We start from the raw sequence: 19701 nt of genomic DNA on the forward strand, positions 1-19701 counted from the left end.
AAAATGATGCTCTTCTGACGTGATATCTGATTTGGCATCAAATCAGAATAGTAGGATTTCATGCAAGGCCCAGTACCATGGTGCTCAGTGCAGCTGCAGACCAAAGCGGCAGTTGTGGAGACTCAGGCAACTCATAAATAATCAAGAAGCTTGTTATCGAACAATGACAGTAGAAGGGATTTGGATGGACCTTCAGGGGCCACCTGGCTCAGCTCTCTGCTCTGAACCAGAGTCAAGTATACGTGTCATTTCTGAAAGATGTTTGTGCTGCTGTTCTTGGAGACTTCGACTGAAGCATACATAATCTCCCAAGCTATCTATTCCAATCCTTGTATTATTTTTAACGTTTTAGAGATGGCAACCTCAATTGTCCTGGTTACAATCCAGGCCTCTTACTTCTTGTCATTCCTGTCACAGCAGAGGAAATGGGTTATTCTCTTTCTCTTCACAATGCTCAAACACTCCTACCACATCCCCCTTTACTCTTCCCTTTTGGCTAAATAGACTCAACTTGTCCAGTATTTCCTCACAAATCATGTTTTCCAGGTCTCAGATTCTACGGAAAGGCCTGGCCTCTCTGCGCGTCCCATCTTTCTCCAAGTATGGTGCCCAAGCTGGACACAGTACCATAACTTACACCTCACCAGGCTTAAACCCCAGGATCAGGTCCCTGTTTTGCTCTCCGCCTACACGTACACCCAATGGATTGCACACAACGATGTATTTGCCTGCACGTATTAGATTTTCTATTTTTCCCGGCTCCTCACCGGTGAGGGAAGGGCTCAGTGCTTAGGGACATAGGGCACCGGACCGGGCGGGCAACGTGAGGGCAATGCCTTCAGGGGGGAGGGCGGCGCATGCGCGGCTCGCGGGGCCGGGCCGGGCCGGGCCGGGCCGGGCGGGGGGACAAGGAGAGCGCGCGGCGGGCGGACGCTGGCGGCGGGATGCGATGACATCACTGCGGCGGGACGCGCGCGGGCGGGACGGTGCGGCGCGGCGGAGAGCGTGAGTGGCCGCTCCGCACGCACCGGTGCGGGGCGGGGGGAGGGGGCAGGACGCGGCGCGGCGGGCGCGGGGCAAGATGGCGGCGGGCCAGGCCCACCTGTCCTCCGCCTCGCCAAGTCCCCCAGCACTGCCCCCGCCGGCGGCTCCGGGCCCTCGGCCTGCCCGGGCGGCACGGCCAGGCACGGCACGGCCCGGCCCGGCCCGGCCCTCCGCTGCGCAGCGTGGGGCTGGGCGCGGGGGGGGGCGGGGGGAGGGGAGAGAGAGGGAGAGGGAGAGGGAGAGGGAGAGGCCAGTTGCTATAGGCAACTGGGAAGCCGGTGGCGGCGAGCGGGGCCGGTGGATGTCGGTTAGATCTCGCTGTGCGGGGGAGCTCGGCCGGCCGTTTCGCCGAGGAGCCGGGCCCCGCAGCCCCGCGGTGCGCCCCGCGTCAGCCCTGCCTCAGCCCCGCGGCGGAGGGGCCTGTCCCGTTCCAGGAGGTCTGTTCCGTCACCCCTACCCGAGCCCGCAGTCGTGAGCACCGTCTGTGAGGAAATCTAGCATTGCTCAGTCTGTGGGATATTCCTCTGCTTGTAACCCTCGCTGTTACTTTTGAGTTGTACGGGTCCACCTTTCTTGTGGCGTGGAAGTTGTAGATATGGAAGGGAGAGGTGCACGTACAGGGAAAGCTCACTGTAAACTGCCATAAGGTGTAGAAGTATTTGCACGTTAAAAACTATTCATGATATTCACAGTTTAAACTGATGGTCTTCCTTCCCTGTCAGAGAGAATATCGTCGTTACAAAAGCTTGATAGTACTGTAGGTCTTGCAGCATACTTGGGTAGGGTTTGCCTTCTCTACACTTTTTTCTAAATACAGATCCTTGTTTCTAAATTACTTCCAAATGCCCTGCAGTACTGGGAAAATATTTGGGCCCTCAGTTCTTTTCCTTCAATATGTATGTCAGTTTAATGAGCTTTTATTACACCTTAATTATAATGTAGTTAATTTGGTGGGCAAAAGCAGAGTTTTCAAAGGTACCTCAGTGTTTGAAGACCCCTTATGCTGGGCCTATCCCAGCATCTGAAGCAATGCTGAAATACAATCTTACTTTGTTTTCAAAAACTCTGCTTTCCTCAACCAGCTGCAGAATGTTTCAGTTTTCATAAGCTCAGTAGCTTTTCTTAAAGCGTACCAACAAGTGCAGATCTTGACAACTGCTTGTTTGTTGACATAGGTTTTGGATATTTACTTTAAGAAAAATGAGCAATATATGAGTACAGGATGTAATATGAGAATAAGGGAACTGCCTGCTTAAAGCAGTATCACTAATAATAAAGAACAATAAAAGCCCACTTTGGATCTGATTAAAGGTTAATCTTGTTCTGTTACTTAATATCTGATAATTTAGAAGTGTCTTTAACTTCTGGTTACCATCTGATTCTTTAGAGGAATTAAGAACTGTTGCAGTAGAGTTTTTGCACTCTGATCAGTAGCTGGCTAGAATTTGTTTCAACCTTGAAGCTAAGGCTTTATTTTTATTTCAAAATTGTTATCACTGTGCAGGGAATTCTTGATAAACCTATAAATATTTAGCCCTGGCAATTCTGCATTTGTAGCAATGGTTCTGTAGTTCAAAACTATTCAAAACTAATTCAAAACTATTCAAAACTATTCCAAACTATTTAAAACTAATACTATAAAAGTATTTACTTTCTCAGACCTGACTTCTACAGGAACTATCACATCTTTTTTTTTTTTTAATGAGAACAGAAATTTTCCGTTTTGTTTTGTTTCACCTCTTATTATCTGGTAATGATTTCTCGGTGTGTTTCCAATTAATTTTTCTTTTTGAACTAATAATCAACTTGCCCGGTCTTCTATCTCAGGAGAGATTATTTTGATTGCCTTTCATTATTCTAGAGCAGTCTGTTCACTGATTTGTTTTAAAGCTTTAATATTCTTTGTACTGTTTACTGTCTTCCTACATATACATTTACATTTTTCTGTAGGGTAATTCTCTTTCTGTTTTCTTCTTGGGCCTTTGGCTGCTTTTAGTAAGGAGCAGTACAAACACTTTACAAGTAGAACTATCTTCTGAAAACTGTACTGCATTCATCAGATGTCTGTGACACAAATGCTGCTAAGGAGCTAAAGTTAATTTCAGAAGTGGTTTAAGTGAAGATGATTAATTGCATTTATTTTGATGCAGGTATGAAAACTCAATGGGGTCGTCCAAAAATGTAATCCGTGATCCTGTTGATGTGGAGGAAGGCTATAGCATTATGGTAAGATGTTTAACTACTATAGCAGTGTGGTAGGACTTTTTCCTGCTGCAGGAAAAACGAAATTTTCATGTTGGGATTCATTGGTAAATTGGTTCCTTTGTACCTTCTCTGAAAGTATTGATTCTAGAAACTGAATCAATTTAATTTATTTACACCATGATGAGAAACTTTCAAAACTTAATTTTACTGTAGAAAAGATTTGAGTATTTCTTCTGGTTTGCATCATTTCCAGTTGTGTTAGAATATATTTTTTTTGGACTTTGGGGCATTTGTTTCAGCTGATTCCCATTTTAAACTGCTTTCACCCCACCTGTGCTCTTATGTAAGACCGTAATGTTTGGTTGCACTAAAAGAGTGGTGTTCTTTGAAATAGCTGAGGTTAGAGCTGAAGTTGTTTTCTTTGAGAGTGGCATAGATGAAACTGGTGGGCTTGTTTACAGCAACGTATTTATACGTATATGACACCATTAAACCAGAAATCATCATAAAAGGTCTTTTAATATTCATAACCATGCAAAGAGCAGTACAGACTAAATCACAAAAATCTGCTATTTAGGCTAAACAAATTTGTAGTCACTCCTTTTGCTGAACAGATGATTGCATCTACAGCACTTTGAGGAAGGTACTACTTTGGCTTGTTAAGTAGCAAGTAGGAGGGATTCAGGCTGAGGGTGCGGTCAAAACCAATCATCAGTATCACTTCACTCATACAAAAGAGGGTATTAAGGTGTGCTCTTGTCTAGTCAAATGAAAAGACTGTGTTGATATCCACTGTGGCCTTTGGCATGAGAGTTTAGCTTCTCTGTGGCTGTACGTGTCATTATTGCTAACTGTCCTGTTAAGACCCCCTTTAAGGGTGTGGTGTTTTCATTTGACTGACCTCTAAGTTATGGACGCTAGAATTTTCATGTTACAAAGTACTTGGAAATGTCATTTTGAGATATTTCTGCTTTCCTTTATAAGCCTTTCAGGCTTAAAAAAAAATAATTTAAAAAGTCAGTTTGGTGTGGACTAATGCCAAGTTTTACACTCACGTGGGAGTAATGATCTCCAGAAACAAGGATGGGAAGCAACTGTCTTCGTGGGAGTTGTGCAGAAAGGAACCTAGAAGGTCATATGTGCATCGAGACAAGTTCTGCTTATGTATTAGGAAGAGCTGGCTCTGCTCTGACCAGGGGATGGGGACTTGGGGGTTGGACTAGTGCTGCAGAGGTCCCTTCCAGGCTTTGTTATTCTATGACTCTGTAAGTTGTGGTAATATATGTGTTATATGTGCTGAAAAGGTAATATCACATTGCAAAAAAAACGCCCCATGCATCATTTTGAGATGATTAAATTAGAGTATCATCTGTAAGATGTGAATAACCTGTCCATGGTGTTTAGCATTGAGAAAGTCTTCACTGAAGTATTTGCATATGCTTTTGGATGTTGTATTTCAAAGACAGATGTGAATCAGTTGGAGACAATCTGGAAGAGAAAACCGTAAGTGCTGAGAATCAGAAAACTTGAAATCTGAGATCTGGAAAATGTGAGAAAAAAGATTAAAGGAGTAGGGATGGTAAGCCTAGAAGATAGGAAAACCAATGAAAGATGAAATGGAACATAATAGCATAAAAAATAATAGTAAAGAAAAAATATTAGTGGTTTCCAAGTCCTCTGTGTACGGCAAGAATGAGTGGGTTTATGCTGTAGGAAAGCCATAGTTAAGTACTGCATAGATTGTGCCAAGTGAACACTGTCTGCTGGTGGAGGGTTTAAAAGAAAAGATGCAATAAAAGAAAACAGATTTATTTGATTACTTATTTCAGTTTGGCAGTTGGGGATGCCATAGATTAGCTTTACTTCCAGCAAAGGTGAGTGGTTGGGTCTTTTTTTGAAGATTTGAGAATAAATTAATGCAAAATGCAGTCTGAACATCCTTCTTTTGCTTTGTGAGAGACACAATGCAGAGGTGTTAAGTTAAAATTATTTGTCTGAAGTAAGCTATCACAAGTATTTATATTGGCAGTTTGTACAGTAATTTGAAGTGTTTTTAAAACAGTATGCGACACTTGTGGATCTTGAACTCTTAGATTGATGATGGAAAGTGTACCATTAGGCAGCAAGAGATTAAAAGCTTAAACCAAGCTTGATTCAGCAGAAATGGTCATTCTTACTATAAGTTCCTAGTGAGACTAGGCAATTAATTATATAGAATGAGGATAGACTAGAAACAGTGTAGTACAGAACCTGTTGTTTTTTTTTTAATTGTGCTTTGCTTGGGTGTCTTTGGACCAAAATATATAATTTGCTTCATTTATTTCATTAGGTTTTCCTGATGTTCGCTTATATAGCAATGCTATTTTTTCTTTGTTTTCATTGTATTACATGGTGATATCTCTAGGTAGGTCTGTGGAGCACTAGATGGCACACTGTGGCTTTGAAACAAGCAATTGAGGACATCTGGATGAGAGAAACTTAAGTTAAAAACTATTACATAAGCATTGAAGTAAAAGCAGTTTCTCGTTTGTATTACGTTTCCTACCACCTTAATAAATTGTAGCTGCTCATCTGCTATATTAGTTTTTACTGTATTTTCAGTCTGTTCATGCCTAAAATAATATTCTGATTTATGTAACCTCTTTGTGGTTCGGCTTGTTGGTGTTTAAAGATAACTGAGTCAGCAGTTTTGTGCTATCATGGTACATTAATTTATCATTACAGTATATAGTTTGGCTTTTTTTCAAATTATTTTATGAGGAATAATGTGATACACTGTAGAAGAGGCAAGATTTTGTCTAATTGACATCTGTCAGTTGATACAAATATGTTATATTTGGTTTCAAATGTCTTGTGACGGTGTATTTTGCGGTTGCAAAGAAATGCATTTATTAGGCAAACAAAGTTCCTCCTCAGTGTCTCTTATTCTGTCTTTGAACAGCTGCAGCTTTCTGGTAATAACAGCTAACTATAGTTGCCAGGAAATACTTTCTAGGTTCTTATATTCTCAGTGAAAGAGAGGTGGGGTGTTTATACATGTTTCAGATGATTCTGATAAATCTCGTGCCTTTCTCCAGTCAGCTAATGCATGAATTTTGGTCTCATGCAGCTTTTATCTTGAAAAATTAGTTCTAATTAACAGAAAGTAACTAAAACGTTTGCGAAGTCTACTGTGATGCTCAAGCAGCATTGAGAGTCAATTAAATAGAGGTTAAGAATGTGCAGTGTAGGCTTACCCATACTGAGGGCTGGGTGGTAACTCTCATGTCACGTTGATGAATCAGTCTGCTTGTCATGCAGAAAAACAGTTGTGAAAATGAATATGTATACCTCTTTTGGATATTTGAGGAAAATTAACTACTTGTGCACCCCACTCTAGATGGTTTAACCATGTATTGGTTAAATTAGCATATCAAACAACAGATTTATATATATTATTTTTTCCCTGTCCCTGTATTTCTTGTGTTCAGGCTTCTTTCCAACGCTCTAATAGCCATGACAAAGTGAGGAAAATAGTTGCAGAAGAGGGACGTACAGCAAGGAACCTAATTGCGTGGAGTGTGCCACTGGAAAACAATGATGATGGTATGTATTCAAGAGTCTTCCACCAGCTTTTTCCACTTCTGTCCCTTTGTCCGCTGGAGTTGCTCGCCTGGAAACATGTTTCTTACATGTGATTTCTCTATAAAAAAATAAATGGTTATGTTTAGAGTACATAGTATAATTTTAAAGTTTTTTTCCAAAATGCACCCTGCAGTTGAGAGATCACTTTACAAAACCTCCATAGTGGCAGATTAAAAATGGTTTTAATTTGGTCTTAAAGCAACATCTAAGACTGTTCTCTCTTGCTGATATTATCAAGATACTTGAGTAATGTAATAATGTTATCTTAAAATATTGGACTTTGAAAAGGCTGTTAAAAACTAATCTCTTGTACCTTGAGAATTCACAATTGTAGGGATGGCTTAGAACCATCCAACAAATAGCTCTATGCTGTAAAACACACAAGTGTGGAAGTTTCTTTTAGTATCACTTCAGCCTGTGGTAAACAGCTGTGAAGAATCTTTAAGGAAGGGGATATGTGGGGGCAGTTTTCCATAATGCAAGTCCTCAGAACAGTTTTGTTGGTGTTGTAATATTCTCTTGTGGTATGATGACTTCAGGAGCCAGGAATCGACTTCAATTTTTATACTGCTCAAGCTGTTCCAGATGTCAGAATGCTGTTTTCGAGGACTCCATCTCAAGTACTTTTGTAGCTCTCACATCCCTGTGGAGGTGCTGCTGCTTTTGAGACTTAGGAGGGAGTATCTAAAAGTAATTTTTTTTTCCTCTGGGGGTGGTTGAACACTGGAAAAAGTTGCCTAGAGAAACTGTGGGCAATCTTCATCCTTGGACATGCGCAAAACCTACCTGGACATCGTCCTGGGCAGCCTGCTCTAGCTGAGCCTGCTTTAAGCTAGGAGGTTGGACTAGATGGTCTCTAGAGGCTTTTTCCAGCCTCAGCTGTTCTGTGATTCTGCCAGTGGAAAAGATACTTCTATGAGTGGTTATGCTAAGTTACAAGATAATTAACCCTATGTCTGAAGTAAAGTTTGAGCCATGTTTGGCTTGCTTTAATCATTAAGGTGTATTTGTGACTTTTTTTTTCTTTCTAAAGCTGAAAAGTCTAAAGTGACAGAAGACAATGAGGTGCATGAAAACCTGCTTAGATGTTTGTATGTGTATGTTTATATAGGTTTCATCAAGGAAATTACATTTAGTTCAGAATGCACAGCTGTACGTCTGTTGAACAATGACAAGCAGAATGACAGATAACTTACATTTATCAGCTCAACATCCTACCCCTAATTACAAATGTCCAAATTTACAGGCCTTGGTTTCTGGTTCTGACCCTTTCACTTTAGCATTGTCCCAGCTATCTTAGTACATTTTGTGTAGCAGCAGAAAAACATGTACTGTGATTTTTTTGTTAGCTACATGTAGGAGGAGAAAATGGAAATAATTTAAGACTTGAGCATAATCCGACCAATTAGAACATGCACCTCCCAGCTTTGGATCACATGCAGCAGCTACTCAGTTTATTATCATGAATACGTGTGTTTGTAAGTGGGCCAGCTCTGTCGTCTTCTGGGAGCTTCATTTGCATCTGCCTCCAGAAGGTGCATTTATCTATTTGCTAGTCTTACAGTTGCCTGCATGTTCTTGAGAATGTTAGTAGATCCGGTGATTGGACTACTCATATATGTTATTTAAGCAGAATTAGAATTGGGACCTAAATTATTTATAGGTTCTGAATTGTGCTTTTGGGGAAGGTAGTATTATGAATGAGTATGAATGAGTGCATGTAGCATATTTCTAACAGTATTTTTGAGCTACTTGTGAGATGATTAAATTTCTGTTTAAAGAATCTGTTATTTTTTAATACTACCTTGCTTTTAATATTATTTTAGAAACTTTCAAGTAAGACTTTTTGCTGAAAAATGAATGAATGTGAGTTGTAGATGAACATTTTCTGCCAAAACATGAAGAATGAATGTAAAAGTGAATTTTTAGCCTTCATTAAATAGTTAGGTATGATAATTAAAATCTCAGTAGCTATATTAATTCCTTTCTTTTGGTTGTATTAACACTCATGTAATTTTTAACTTTTTGCCACTGGTGCTTTCTTCTGTTTAAAATTTCTTCATTAAATTGTAGGCTGACTTTTTTGCACATTACAAAGAATCAAGTGATAATTGCCTGATAGAAAATTTCCCTGTGGAAAGGAACTTGTGCCTAATGAAAGTCTGGCGGAGCCAGATCCTTTATCTCTTGAGCCTTGTCTTGGCATAGCGGGTATATATGTTGGTGTCAGTGAGCTCTAATTCATTCTATGCTGATCTTTCAATATGTATTTTGTCTCCGAGGAATGATACGGCAATATTATGAATTAGGACAGCTCTAACTCATTCAGGGGTTGGGTGAATCAGGCCAAAGGTTCAGGTTGCCTGAGCAAATCCTGCAACTCTTCTGTACCAAGCAGAATTTTTGTCTTTTACAGTTTCTTCTGCTTGTAATGTTCAGAGGTATTGCTTTGGCAGTAACAGTGTCTGATTTAACATTTTATATTAGATGCTGTTACTCATTGAGATGTCCCCCGTCCCCCCCGCCGAAACAGGGTATGGGCATTTGCTATTACTAGTGGTAGTGTTATAGAGGATTGGTAGATTAAAATGCTGGATTAATTTTTTCAGTTTGTATCCTTTCTTCTTCTGTTTCCTTTAAAAATTGTGTGCTTGTGTCCTCCTTACCATTTAAGTTTTCCTCTGAAAGATTTGTGTATTTTATCTAGAGGGCATGGGTAAAAGAGCAATAATGAAAATAATTGCAATCAAAACTTTCTCATTCCTTAATGGAAATATATAGTTCCAGTCAATAAATATTTCCTTAAAAAGGAGAGAGATTTCTGTCACAGCAGGTGGCACTTCCGTTACATTTTTTTGGAGCAGGATGCACCCTTGTTATGTCAGATCTGAAATTCTAGTTATGAATACAGATCAGTGACATGAGAAAATCCGAAACATGGTGGCAATGGTCTAGAAGAGATAGTGACTGTTAACGCATTTCAACTCTTGAAATGAAAATTCTCCTTCACAGAATTCATTAATATACAGCAGATTCTGTGGATAGCCTAATTAACAGTGCAGTTGACTTGTGTCCTAGGAGGAGAGCCTTATAACTGTGAAAAATTCACTAGTCTGATATCCTCTCTCCAGATTTAGATTTGCATTCCAAACCTATGGCCACTAATTGCCTATTGCAATTGCTTAGATCTTGCCCAACTTGGAAAGCTGTGATCATTCTAATAGAGGATTTCAGAATTTTTTCCTTTGTAATTATTTTATATGCCTAGCATGAAATTTGAGGCACCGCATGCAGAGAAGCACCACACAAGCATTTTATTACAAAATCTAAGCTGTGATATTAGCAACAGTTAAAACATTGCAGAGGCTAGACATTTAAATGTTAATAGAAGGTAAGGTACCTCTGGCGCTCTAAGAGATGTGTCAAGAATTTGGCAAATCTTGTATTTGTAACTGTTCCCTTCTTATTTCCTATTTCCTTAAAATCGCTTGGGCTCTCACCATATGGAATTCATTTGTAGATTAAGTGTTTCAGGGTAAGGAAACATATTTTACTGGTTGAAATGTACCTGGCACACTTTGGGGAGCCTGCAGTATAATCTACTCCTTTAGCAAGAGCCCGATGGAGTAAACAGGTTCTGCAGTATGTGATGAAAGTCATGAAACTTGGCTCTCTTTGGCCACATAAGGAAGTTGTAAGAGTAGTGACTGAAAACGTTGTGTATAAGCCCTAGCAGCATTGCATCTGATTGTAACTGGCAGAATATAACATGAAAGGTAGGGTATTCTTCAAGGCTCATAGGTTTCAAACCTTGAATTTCTCTGAAATGAATGGGAATCCAGTCTAGTGCTGGTAGTGAAATACAGAGCCATTATATTCTTGGTGAGGCAGTGACAGTGATTTTTAAAAGTAATTTTGTGCAAAATATATTGCTGTAATTCAATCTGGAGGTGGCAAAACATGGAGAATTTTGGTTATATCCATGCTTGAAGGCAGTCATTTCTACAGATCCTTAGCATTGTACAGTTAGAAAAATCCTACCTACTACTGCTCTACTAACTTTTAAAAAGATGTGGTTTACCATAATATTAAAATGTCAATATGCTTCCTCAATTAAGGGGTCAGAAATAATCAGTCTCATCTGTCTGCTTCCTCCAGGCAGATGCCTCTGCCTTACTTTATATGAGGTTCAGGCAACCAGGTCTAACCCAAGCCTCATTTTTGCAAGTGTGTTTTAAGATGGATGAGTGTACCAGCTGGGCTAGTAAGATAGATCCTGGAGTACAGACTGGTTATATGTAGCAGTGGTACTACGGTGTAGACTGACTGTCTTACAGCTTTTGTAGATAACATGGAAGACGAGAGGTGACAGAGTAGATTACTGACACTGTGTATAAGAACTGGAGGAAAACAACAGAATGCTTACCCAGTTGCATCGTCAGATTCATTCAAGGAGATGAAGAGAAATACAATTGAAAACTGTTATGGTTCCTGCTGAAGGTCTCATGATGAACAGGTCAAAGGCACTGAAACAACATACACAGTTGATCTCTGCCATAGTGAGAACAGAAATGAGGGCTGCTAGTAATTACTAAATGTAAAGGTGATTCCCACATTTCTCATGTTGGTAAAACTATCTGATAGAGATGAGGGATGATTGTCAAGATAGTAAAAAGATAGATTTTGAAAATAGTTTATCAATGGCGCTTTTTTTGAGATACTAGCACCTTAGCTTTTTGTGACAGGAAGTCTTCACGCGTCATAAAATCTGTGGGCTTCATATTTAATTACCAGACAGAGAGGAAATGGACTTTGAGTGTAAAATACTACTACTGTAGCTCCCTGAATACTGCAAAACTTTGCTACTTCATGTATCTTACACTGGCGACTTAATAGCAAATGAGATTATAATCTTTGGTTGCTCTTGTTCTTTCATTAAAATTCAGTAAATTCCTAGCAGATAATGCCCTTCATATGTCACTGAGTTCCTGTGCATCTCATAGCAATGCTGGTGTTGTACAGCTACATACCAGTAGTCACTGAACATGCATGTAACAGCTGAGGAGTGCTCTTGTGTTCTCACTGCTTGTGAATATAAAAGGACAAAAGCAGAAGGGAAGATATCCTCTAATAACCAGAGGTCTTTATTAGAAGAAAAAGACTAATAAAGCTCAGAAGTGTGGCTGCTGCTGAAAGACAGAACTTTTTGGCCCATGTACCTTAAGAAAGAATTAGTCCCTGCCACACATCATTTGCTTTTAAGTTTGCAAAACCTGGTATTTACATAAGTGTTGTTTTCTCAAAGTGTTTGCCTTATATAGAAGGTTCCTGAAAACTAGCTTTTGTCTTTACTGGGGACTTGTTCAGACATTTCCCAGTTCTTAGATGATGAATTAATATTCTGTTTTTGTAGAATGTAAAGAGACTGCAACTTTTTTTTTGTTTGCCCTTTTTAAATTTTACCATACCCACATTTATTTGTAATCCTTTTCACTGTGCAAGTTCTGTATACCATTCCATTCAAAATCTTGTCTTTGCAGAATGTAAATCATCTCAGAAGAGAGACTTTGGGGATGGAAATACTGCAGTTATCATAATTCTGACATGGAACTTATCTGCAGTTTAAGATTTTTAGTGAATAGGAAATTTTTGTACATATGGTAGCTGGATCAACTTTTTTCCTGAATGCTGCTAAATTGAGTTCAATATGTTAATTGGTACCTGTTTTGGCTAACATAGCATTTTAAAAATTAATTATAAAGCAAATAATTTTTCATTTCTTTTAAAATTGAAGGCCTTGTTCCCTGGCATAGCCAGTGATGCAAACCAGCTGTACAACTGCTTGATTAAGACAGGTTTACAGCTGCTTTACATAACCAGGGCAATGTAAAACAGCTGGACTGTGTTAGGGAACTTGGCCTAAAAACTGTTAAAAACTCAGCTGGACAATTTTGAAATTCAAGAATGATCTCCATGGTCTAGGAAGGAACTGTATTCAGCTAATGCATTTATTTGCTTGGCTTCATCCAGCTAAATAATCCTAAAACTTTTACTTAGATGTAATCTGTGCTAGAGAGTACTCTTGCCACAGTATTTTGTCTTACTTGCTTACATTTTTGGTAATTGGATCCTGTGTTTTTCATGTTGTGCAAGTTGGATACTAAGTTGGAGGAATAAAACTTTTTTTAAAAATTTTTTTTAAATTACACCCGAGCGAGTCTCAAAGATTAAATGCAAACATGTCCAGGTAGGTCTAGGCTAACACAAATTTATCGGTGCAAAGAGAACTCTTAAGCGGTTAAGAAACGTCCACCACCACAGCACTGAGGCCTGAAATCAACCTTTCTGACTGGGGGAATTGAAACTGATTTTAGAAGGATAGTTGCCAAAGTCACTTCATCCAAGGAGTGGAGGGAGACAGGTATGTTTGAGAAGGCACTTCAGATCTTAAGGGGACTGACGCATGCTCTGTGAATGTTTTTCTCTCTTCCTTTGGCTACCTAAATGTAGGTGAACTAAATCCAGTCCAAAGTTGTGTTTTTCCCTATCTTTCTTGGCAGAAAATATGTAAATCTACTGGTAGGTTGTTTGAACAGTTGTTCAACCTAAATTCTTTCTTTTGCTTTTCCTAAGAAAATTTCCTAGTTTTAATTCTGTTTAATCAGATACTACAGTAATTCAAGAGCAGGTTTTTTAATATATATAGAAAACTAATATTGTATTTGACATGTAGATTGTAAAGATATGATTTTCAGAGGCACTGGGAACTTAAAGGTAGGTTAACTTCGTTGAATGAAGTCTGTAATTCTTGCCTTGCTTTGTAATTTTTTTTCCTGTGTGTTTTCTGGCACTATCCACATTCTGAACTGTGGAACAGGTATTTGGAATATACTGTTTCTCAAACCTCTTAACTCATAACTTGTGCCTATATCAGTGCATGGCGAAATGGTAAATGTGTGTTTTAGAATGCTCTGTAATTAAAATTGTTATTGTTGAGTAAAACAATTGCTTCTCCCACAGGAAAATCAAAATGGCAGGCTGGTGTAAAAACAAAGAGGGCCACTCAGGGAGCACACAAGACTGCAAAACAGGTATCTACTAATTTTTTGTTTTGGTTACGACACAATATACAACGTAAAAATGTTTTGTGATATCACTGATACATTATTGGCTGAGTAATACATATAAAGCTGTACACACATTTGTATTTTTAAAGCATACAAGTTTCAAAGTCAAGAATTCAGAAGTTAAAAAATGCCGGAATACAGGTTGTCTTTCTCAGCTTCTACTTTTGTAATTTCCTAATCTCTGGATGCACAATTTCTTGGCATTAAAGTTATTTTAAGGGGGGGGTGCTGTTCAACAATAAAATGATACATGTTATTCTTCCTACAAGGATGCTACCTTTCTGCTCAATTTCTAGGTTAAGGAAATGCTTTATTTCCTGACCTCATGTGTTAATGGCTGGAGAATTTTGGTTTAAAAATTTTAATATATCCTATTTTGGAAAAATTAGTCCAGGTGAGTAAAATTTCTGAGAGTTATGACTGGAAAGCAAGTCCAAATGAGAAGTGTCAAGAAGAAACTGCTCCTGTTTTTATCCATGTGAGTGACAATCTTTACTGCATTAATAAAGTAATACCTCAGTCTTTCCTCGTCTTTAACGGTTGCTTTTCTTTGATTAATGGATTTAGCTATTAGTATGGTATTAGCCATTTCGTATTTTGAGACAGTCAGTCAGATTTTGATAATATGGTATATGGAAGGTATTCTTTTTTTGAAAAAAATTGAAAAATGTTCTGCTTTCATAGGGATGTATTTGCATCTTTAAAACATAGGCACGATATCTTCCTGATTTTAGTTTAGCAGCTATTAAGCTTGTATTCTCTCTTCATGTACTAGTATATTACAACCACTGTGTATCTGGGTTCTTTTGTTCTGTGAAGGTGGAATTTTAGTGCTGTAGTTGGGGCTCGCTGTAAGGGTTTACTAGCAGAACCTTTTGAGTAAGAGTAATGTGCTACATAGTTTGGGTTCTGTCTATTTTAGTTACTTGGGATTATGTAAATAGTGAGTTTTCAGGAGAATAATTGATTGTTATTCAGTAGCTCTGTGTGGGAATGCTATGCTAAAACTATATTGAAGAAACATAATGCATTCCTAGTGGGTACAATTAAGGTTTGAAATGGCCTGCTGAGTGTCTGTGCATCTTGGCACTTGAATTTGGCATTCAGCACCTTTATTTCTGTTGCATTTGAGACACTGGATACTGCTGCAAATTGGTGGCTCTTTTGTTACCTTTGTTGAGGCTTCAGTTTTCATTTCCCTTTGCATATAAATGGGCCGCTAATCTCAAGAAAATAAATTTACAAGACCTCTTTCATATGATCTTATCATCCTCATCTTTCTCCCAGTAGGGTGCTGGCAAATCTACATTCAATAAATTTTGGCATGCTGAGAATAAATATACACTTCATACTTTCCAGAACTCCAAGGCAGTTACTGAAACGATTTTTTTTTTTTTGAGTGTGGGGAGAGATTCAGTTTTAACGTCACTTCAGTCATCCACACTGACTGACTTGAGATGGAAGAAGGAATATTCCCATGTTTCCAAACTTGAAAGGCACAAAAACTTTTCCTTTTCTGCAGTTAAAGGTTTGAGCTATCAATACAAGTGAGCTAATATGAGCTAGCCCCTCTGAATCTTTGCAGTTCTTGGATGGGTTTTGTTGTTCTAGTGAGTGTTGCTGTACGCTTTTGTGGGAGAACTTATCTTGGGCTGCATATCTCCGGGACACAGGGCTCTACCCACCCTGGGGACAGTGATGTACAGACATCAATATGATGGATACAAAATGTCCATTTATTTAACTGCGTCACATGCTTATATAGCTCTTGCGCTTCCTGTTCCTGCCACTCCTATGGGGAGGAGTCTATCTTACTGTCACATCCTGTGATCTTCTGGTCGCCGATCCCTGTCTATTCCCCTACAAGTGAGGACAAGCTTCAGTGTAGGCCTGCTAGATTGTGTCTATATATGTTATCATCACACTTTGGGTAAACATGCATATTATTTGAAGGGTGGGCAGGAGGGCAAGGCAAGCTGTTTTTTGGTGTGTTTGTAAACACTGTGATTGTTTTTTTTGTTGTTGTTGTTGTTTTGTAATATGTGACAGTCTGCAAAGTTATTGACAATACACTTACCCAAAAATTTAATCCATGTTCAAAGACTAGGTGATCTGAGGTCGCTTAGAAGACTCGAAGAACTTATGTCCAGTTAAGAATGATGCATAGAAGTTTGCAGGATTGGAGCTTTAGAACTCTGCTCAGAAAAGCTTAATTCTGTATCCTTGTGTCTTGTCAGTGGAAAGAGGATTATGCATCAACTACTAACCAAAGTGAAAAATCTGCCAAGAGTTTGTTGGAGGCACTAGGCACAGGATGTAGGTGGAGTTTATGTGGCTTGGGTATAGCTCCATCTTGGTGAAGGTGTGGGATTGTTGCCTTACCTTTCTTCAGACTGCACTGTTAGAGATATTTTGTCCTGTGCTCATGTGTTCCCTCTGAATGCCAGAGAGATTAAGAGATTATAATCTCTGGAAATTGAGTTTCACTGTTGCATCACACCCAACCTGAGCATGGCACTAAAAAATAAGATCTGGTCAAAACTACATACTTCTAATAAATACTGTTTAATTAAAACTTAATTCCAGGAAAGATGAATAAGAATAATAAAGCTATACCTGTATGTTGGCACAGAAACTACAGTCTTGAAAAGTCTGTACCTAATCCAGCATTTGTTGCTTTTCACAGTGAAAGGTTAGTTTGATTCATTAGAAACTTTACTTAAAATGCTTACAGATAAAGATTGTGCTGAACAATATACAGATTAATTCAGAAATCCTGGAAATTTTTTGGTGCTTGCGTGAAACATCTGTACAGAATATAGCAGTCTATATAAAATATTAGTAGTATCTTTATATTAAAAGTAGTCTTTGCAGCTGTTAAATTTAAGCGAGTACTGGCTTTTATTTCAGTAAAGTTGATGCCAGTCAAAGTTTGAAAATAGCTTGCTGAGTTTGATCTTTTCTCACATAATTTCTGGAGAGTGGCATGCCAAACATGGGACACGATTTGGCGGCTTCTCTGAAAAATGACTTCTGTTTCCTTGAGTTGCAGATACCAGGCTGTGACAAATTCAAAGCACAGTGTTAGAACTGACTTGTATCAGGAACTTAAAATTTTATGTCTGTTAATGAACCACCAGCTTAATGCTTACCTGCTTGTGTGATTGTGTTTACAAGAAATTTGATAATTTAGGGGTTTGCATCCTTTCAAAGATGTTCTACTGGAGTATGAGTAACTGTAAATGTTGCTTAGGTTTTACTTAGACACTGGAAAGCTGCCTACAGGGGTGATAATGGAACTGCTACAACTTAGAGTAGTTAACACTGTTCAACATGCTGTTTTCCTAAGTAAAATATGGCTGACATAGAAGAAAGATAAGTGGACGCCAGATATACTATATGGATAACATTTATTGCTAAATATCAAAACACATTGCATGACACTCTCTTAAAGATACACTTTCAAATGTATCTTTCAAATAGTGGAATTTATGCATGGTTCCCATTCCAAAACAACTGATCCTTTCTATAAAAAATACTAGGTGAATGAGTATAAACGTAATCACTTCACCGAGGTCACATTTTATAAATACAGGCAGCAAAAGGTTTTAATATAGCTACTTATGTTTCTTTGGTTAAGGTTGTGGCATTATAAACTGTATTTTAGAAGAGCTGTACATTAGCCAGTATAAGCTTTGCTTTAAAGCTTTATATATAAAGACTCAGCTAGGGAGAATTTTTTCTCCAAGCTATTCTTTAAGAGGTGACTTTTATGTCATAGAATTAAAAATATTAAATACTCTGACATATGAAACCTGTCTGAAATTCCTGTTCATTGGTTGTGTATAACTTGCATCTTTCCTGAACGTCTCTCATGCATACATTAGCTGGGGTTTGTCTGGAGTACACTTAAAGCATTTTGAGATGTATGTAAGGCTAGCAGAGATGTTAGTTTGATTGTAGTAAACCAGGTTCCTATTCTTCCCCTTCTTACAGAAAAATTACACTCTGAAGGCAAATGCAGGTGAGAGCATAACTATTTTGACAGTCCTGCGTCTGCCTCCCTAATTACAAAGTGGAATTTGCTGTGTTTAATGCCATGTGGTACAGGTAGTCAGAACGCTGGGGGGAGTAAGCAGGCTGGAACCCAGAGGCCACTGAAGAAAACAGAACTCTAGAATTTACTGAGAAGTTTGGCCGTTTCTATCTTCGTGCCAGGGTTCAGCTCTCTTGTAATGGGAAGCTCTGTTTATGGTGTAAATTTATCAAACAAGGCCCCTAAAATCTAGAGGAAAAAGGCATTTATATTCCTAAATACAGCGATGGAAAAATCATTTGGTTATTGCTTACCTTCCCATTCTGTAATTCAAATAGGAGAAATATGAGTTCATTTACATGTTTCCTAAACATACAGGGAACTTTTTGTAGCTTAGGCACAATTTGTAGGAATTCAAAAGGAATCCACAAAAACCCAAAGATTCTCTTAAGGAGAATGTACAAAGTCTAGAGAAATTTTTCCTCAATCTTTGGGTCTCTATTCTATGTATTTAATCCTAAAAATATAGTTCTTCCTTAAAAGTATGTTCATTGATAAGTCCATCCAAAACTATGCTACAGTCCTGGTTATCTTATGTTGCCTGTGATCTAAAATAACTATAAGAATTCTCTTTCTCCAAGTATAAACTTACTTGCCATTAAACTCATCTTTTGGCACAAAGGAATAATGTTTCCCTGCTTTTTACATAGGAGACAAAAAGGCTTGAATCCCAGTCAATTGTTCTGCTATTTACAGTATTTCTAATTAGTGATTAGATACTTTAACTTTAAACTATGTGTGCTGGCTTGTGCAATGTTGCAAAAGCGGGTTTTTAGAATGAAATTTTGCAATAATCCCTACAAGTGTTCTCCAGTAAGAACTGATTTTCTGGAGATCTGCGCAACTGTGGACCAATGTGTGAAGACTGCATTAAAGGTGCTATTAAAATGGATGCATTAATGGAAAAAAAACCAAAACCAAAAACCAGACTATTGTAGCTAAGACCTTCATCACAAAATGGCACACGGTTGGGTGTCACTTTGGGTTTACTGGAGTTGCTTAGTCCACCTGACTGCTATGGAATGCAGAAGCTTATAGAAGTCTGGCATGGTAACAGGATTTTTGTTTGTTCGTTTGTTGTCAGAAAGAATTTCAGGTTTAATAAGGACAGTGTCATGGGGCCGAAGGCTGATTTGGTATTTTCAGGCAAACAAGCATGCTTCAGAATCCTTTGGAATATCCTGTGCAGATGAGTAACAGTGCATCTTTGTCAGGGAGGCATAACCTCATATGAGTGACTAAGCTGCACACACAAGGTCAACAGATACATAACACTGAGGTGGCATAACAGTACTTCCACATAGGTACATAATGATTCCTGCCTGTGCCACCGTTTGTGAAGACAGCTGGATGTTCTCCCTCTGCTCCCATTGCATTTAGCATATTGGCAGTTCTGTGCATCTGTGCAGCATAGTAGTACTAGATCAATTAGCCTGCATATTAACACTAAAAATCAATCGGCAGATTTGTTGTAGTTAAAGCTATTCAATTACAACTTAAAACAGCATGAGGACACTTCCAAACTTGATATAAGTAGGAGCAATTTGATTCACTGGTACAGTACTTCCATTGGGTTGACTTCAGCTTGCAATGTTAAAAATAGGG

The 19701-nt window shown here is 38.6% G+C and overlaps 1 protein-coding gene across 3 annotated transcripts in view; it reads left to right on the forward strand.

Moving 5' to 3' along the window:
- Positions 1–875: 875 nt before the first annotated feature.
- Positions 876–19701, forward strand: part of SCAPER (S-phase cyclin A associated protein in the ER) — a 180075-nt gene continuing 161249 nt past the window's right edge. For 2 of the 3 annotated variants that reach the window (XM_075099952.1, XM_075099954.1), the window contains exons 1-4: positions 876–1005; positions 3195–3270; positions 6720–6834; positions 13894–13964. In XM_075099952.1, coding sequence (XP_074956053.1) covers positions 950–1005; positions 3195–3270; positions 6720–6834; positions 13894–13964 — 318 coding nt within the window. In that variant the 5' untranslated portion in view covers positions 876–949. Of the gene's footprint in view, positions 1006–1240; positions 1482–3194; positions 3271–6719; positions 6835–13893; positions 13965–19701 lie in introns of those variants that run through there. The other variant, XM_075099953.1, reaches the window with a different exon arrangement.

The sequence above is a fragment of the Phalacrocorax aristotelis genome, chromosome 7 (assembly GCF_949628215.1).
Source record: "Phalacrocorax aristotelis chromosome 7, bGulAri2.1, whole genome shotgun sequence".
NCBI classification, from domain to species: domain Eukaryota; kingdom Metazoa; phylum Chordata; class Aves; order Suliformes; family Phalacrocoracidae; genus Phalacrocorax; species Phalacrocorax aristotelis.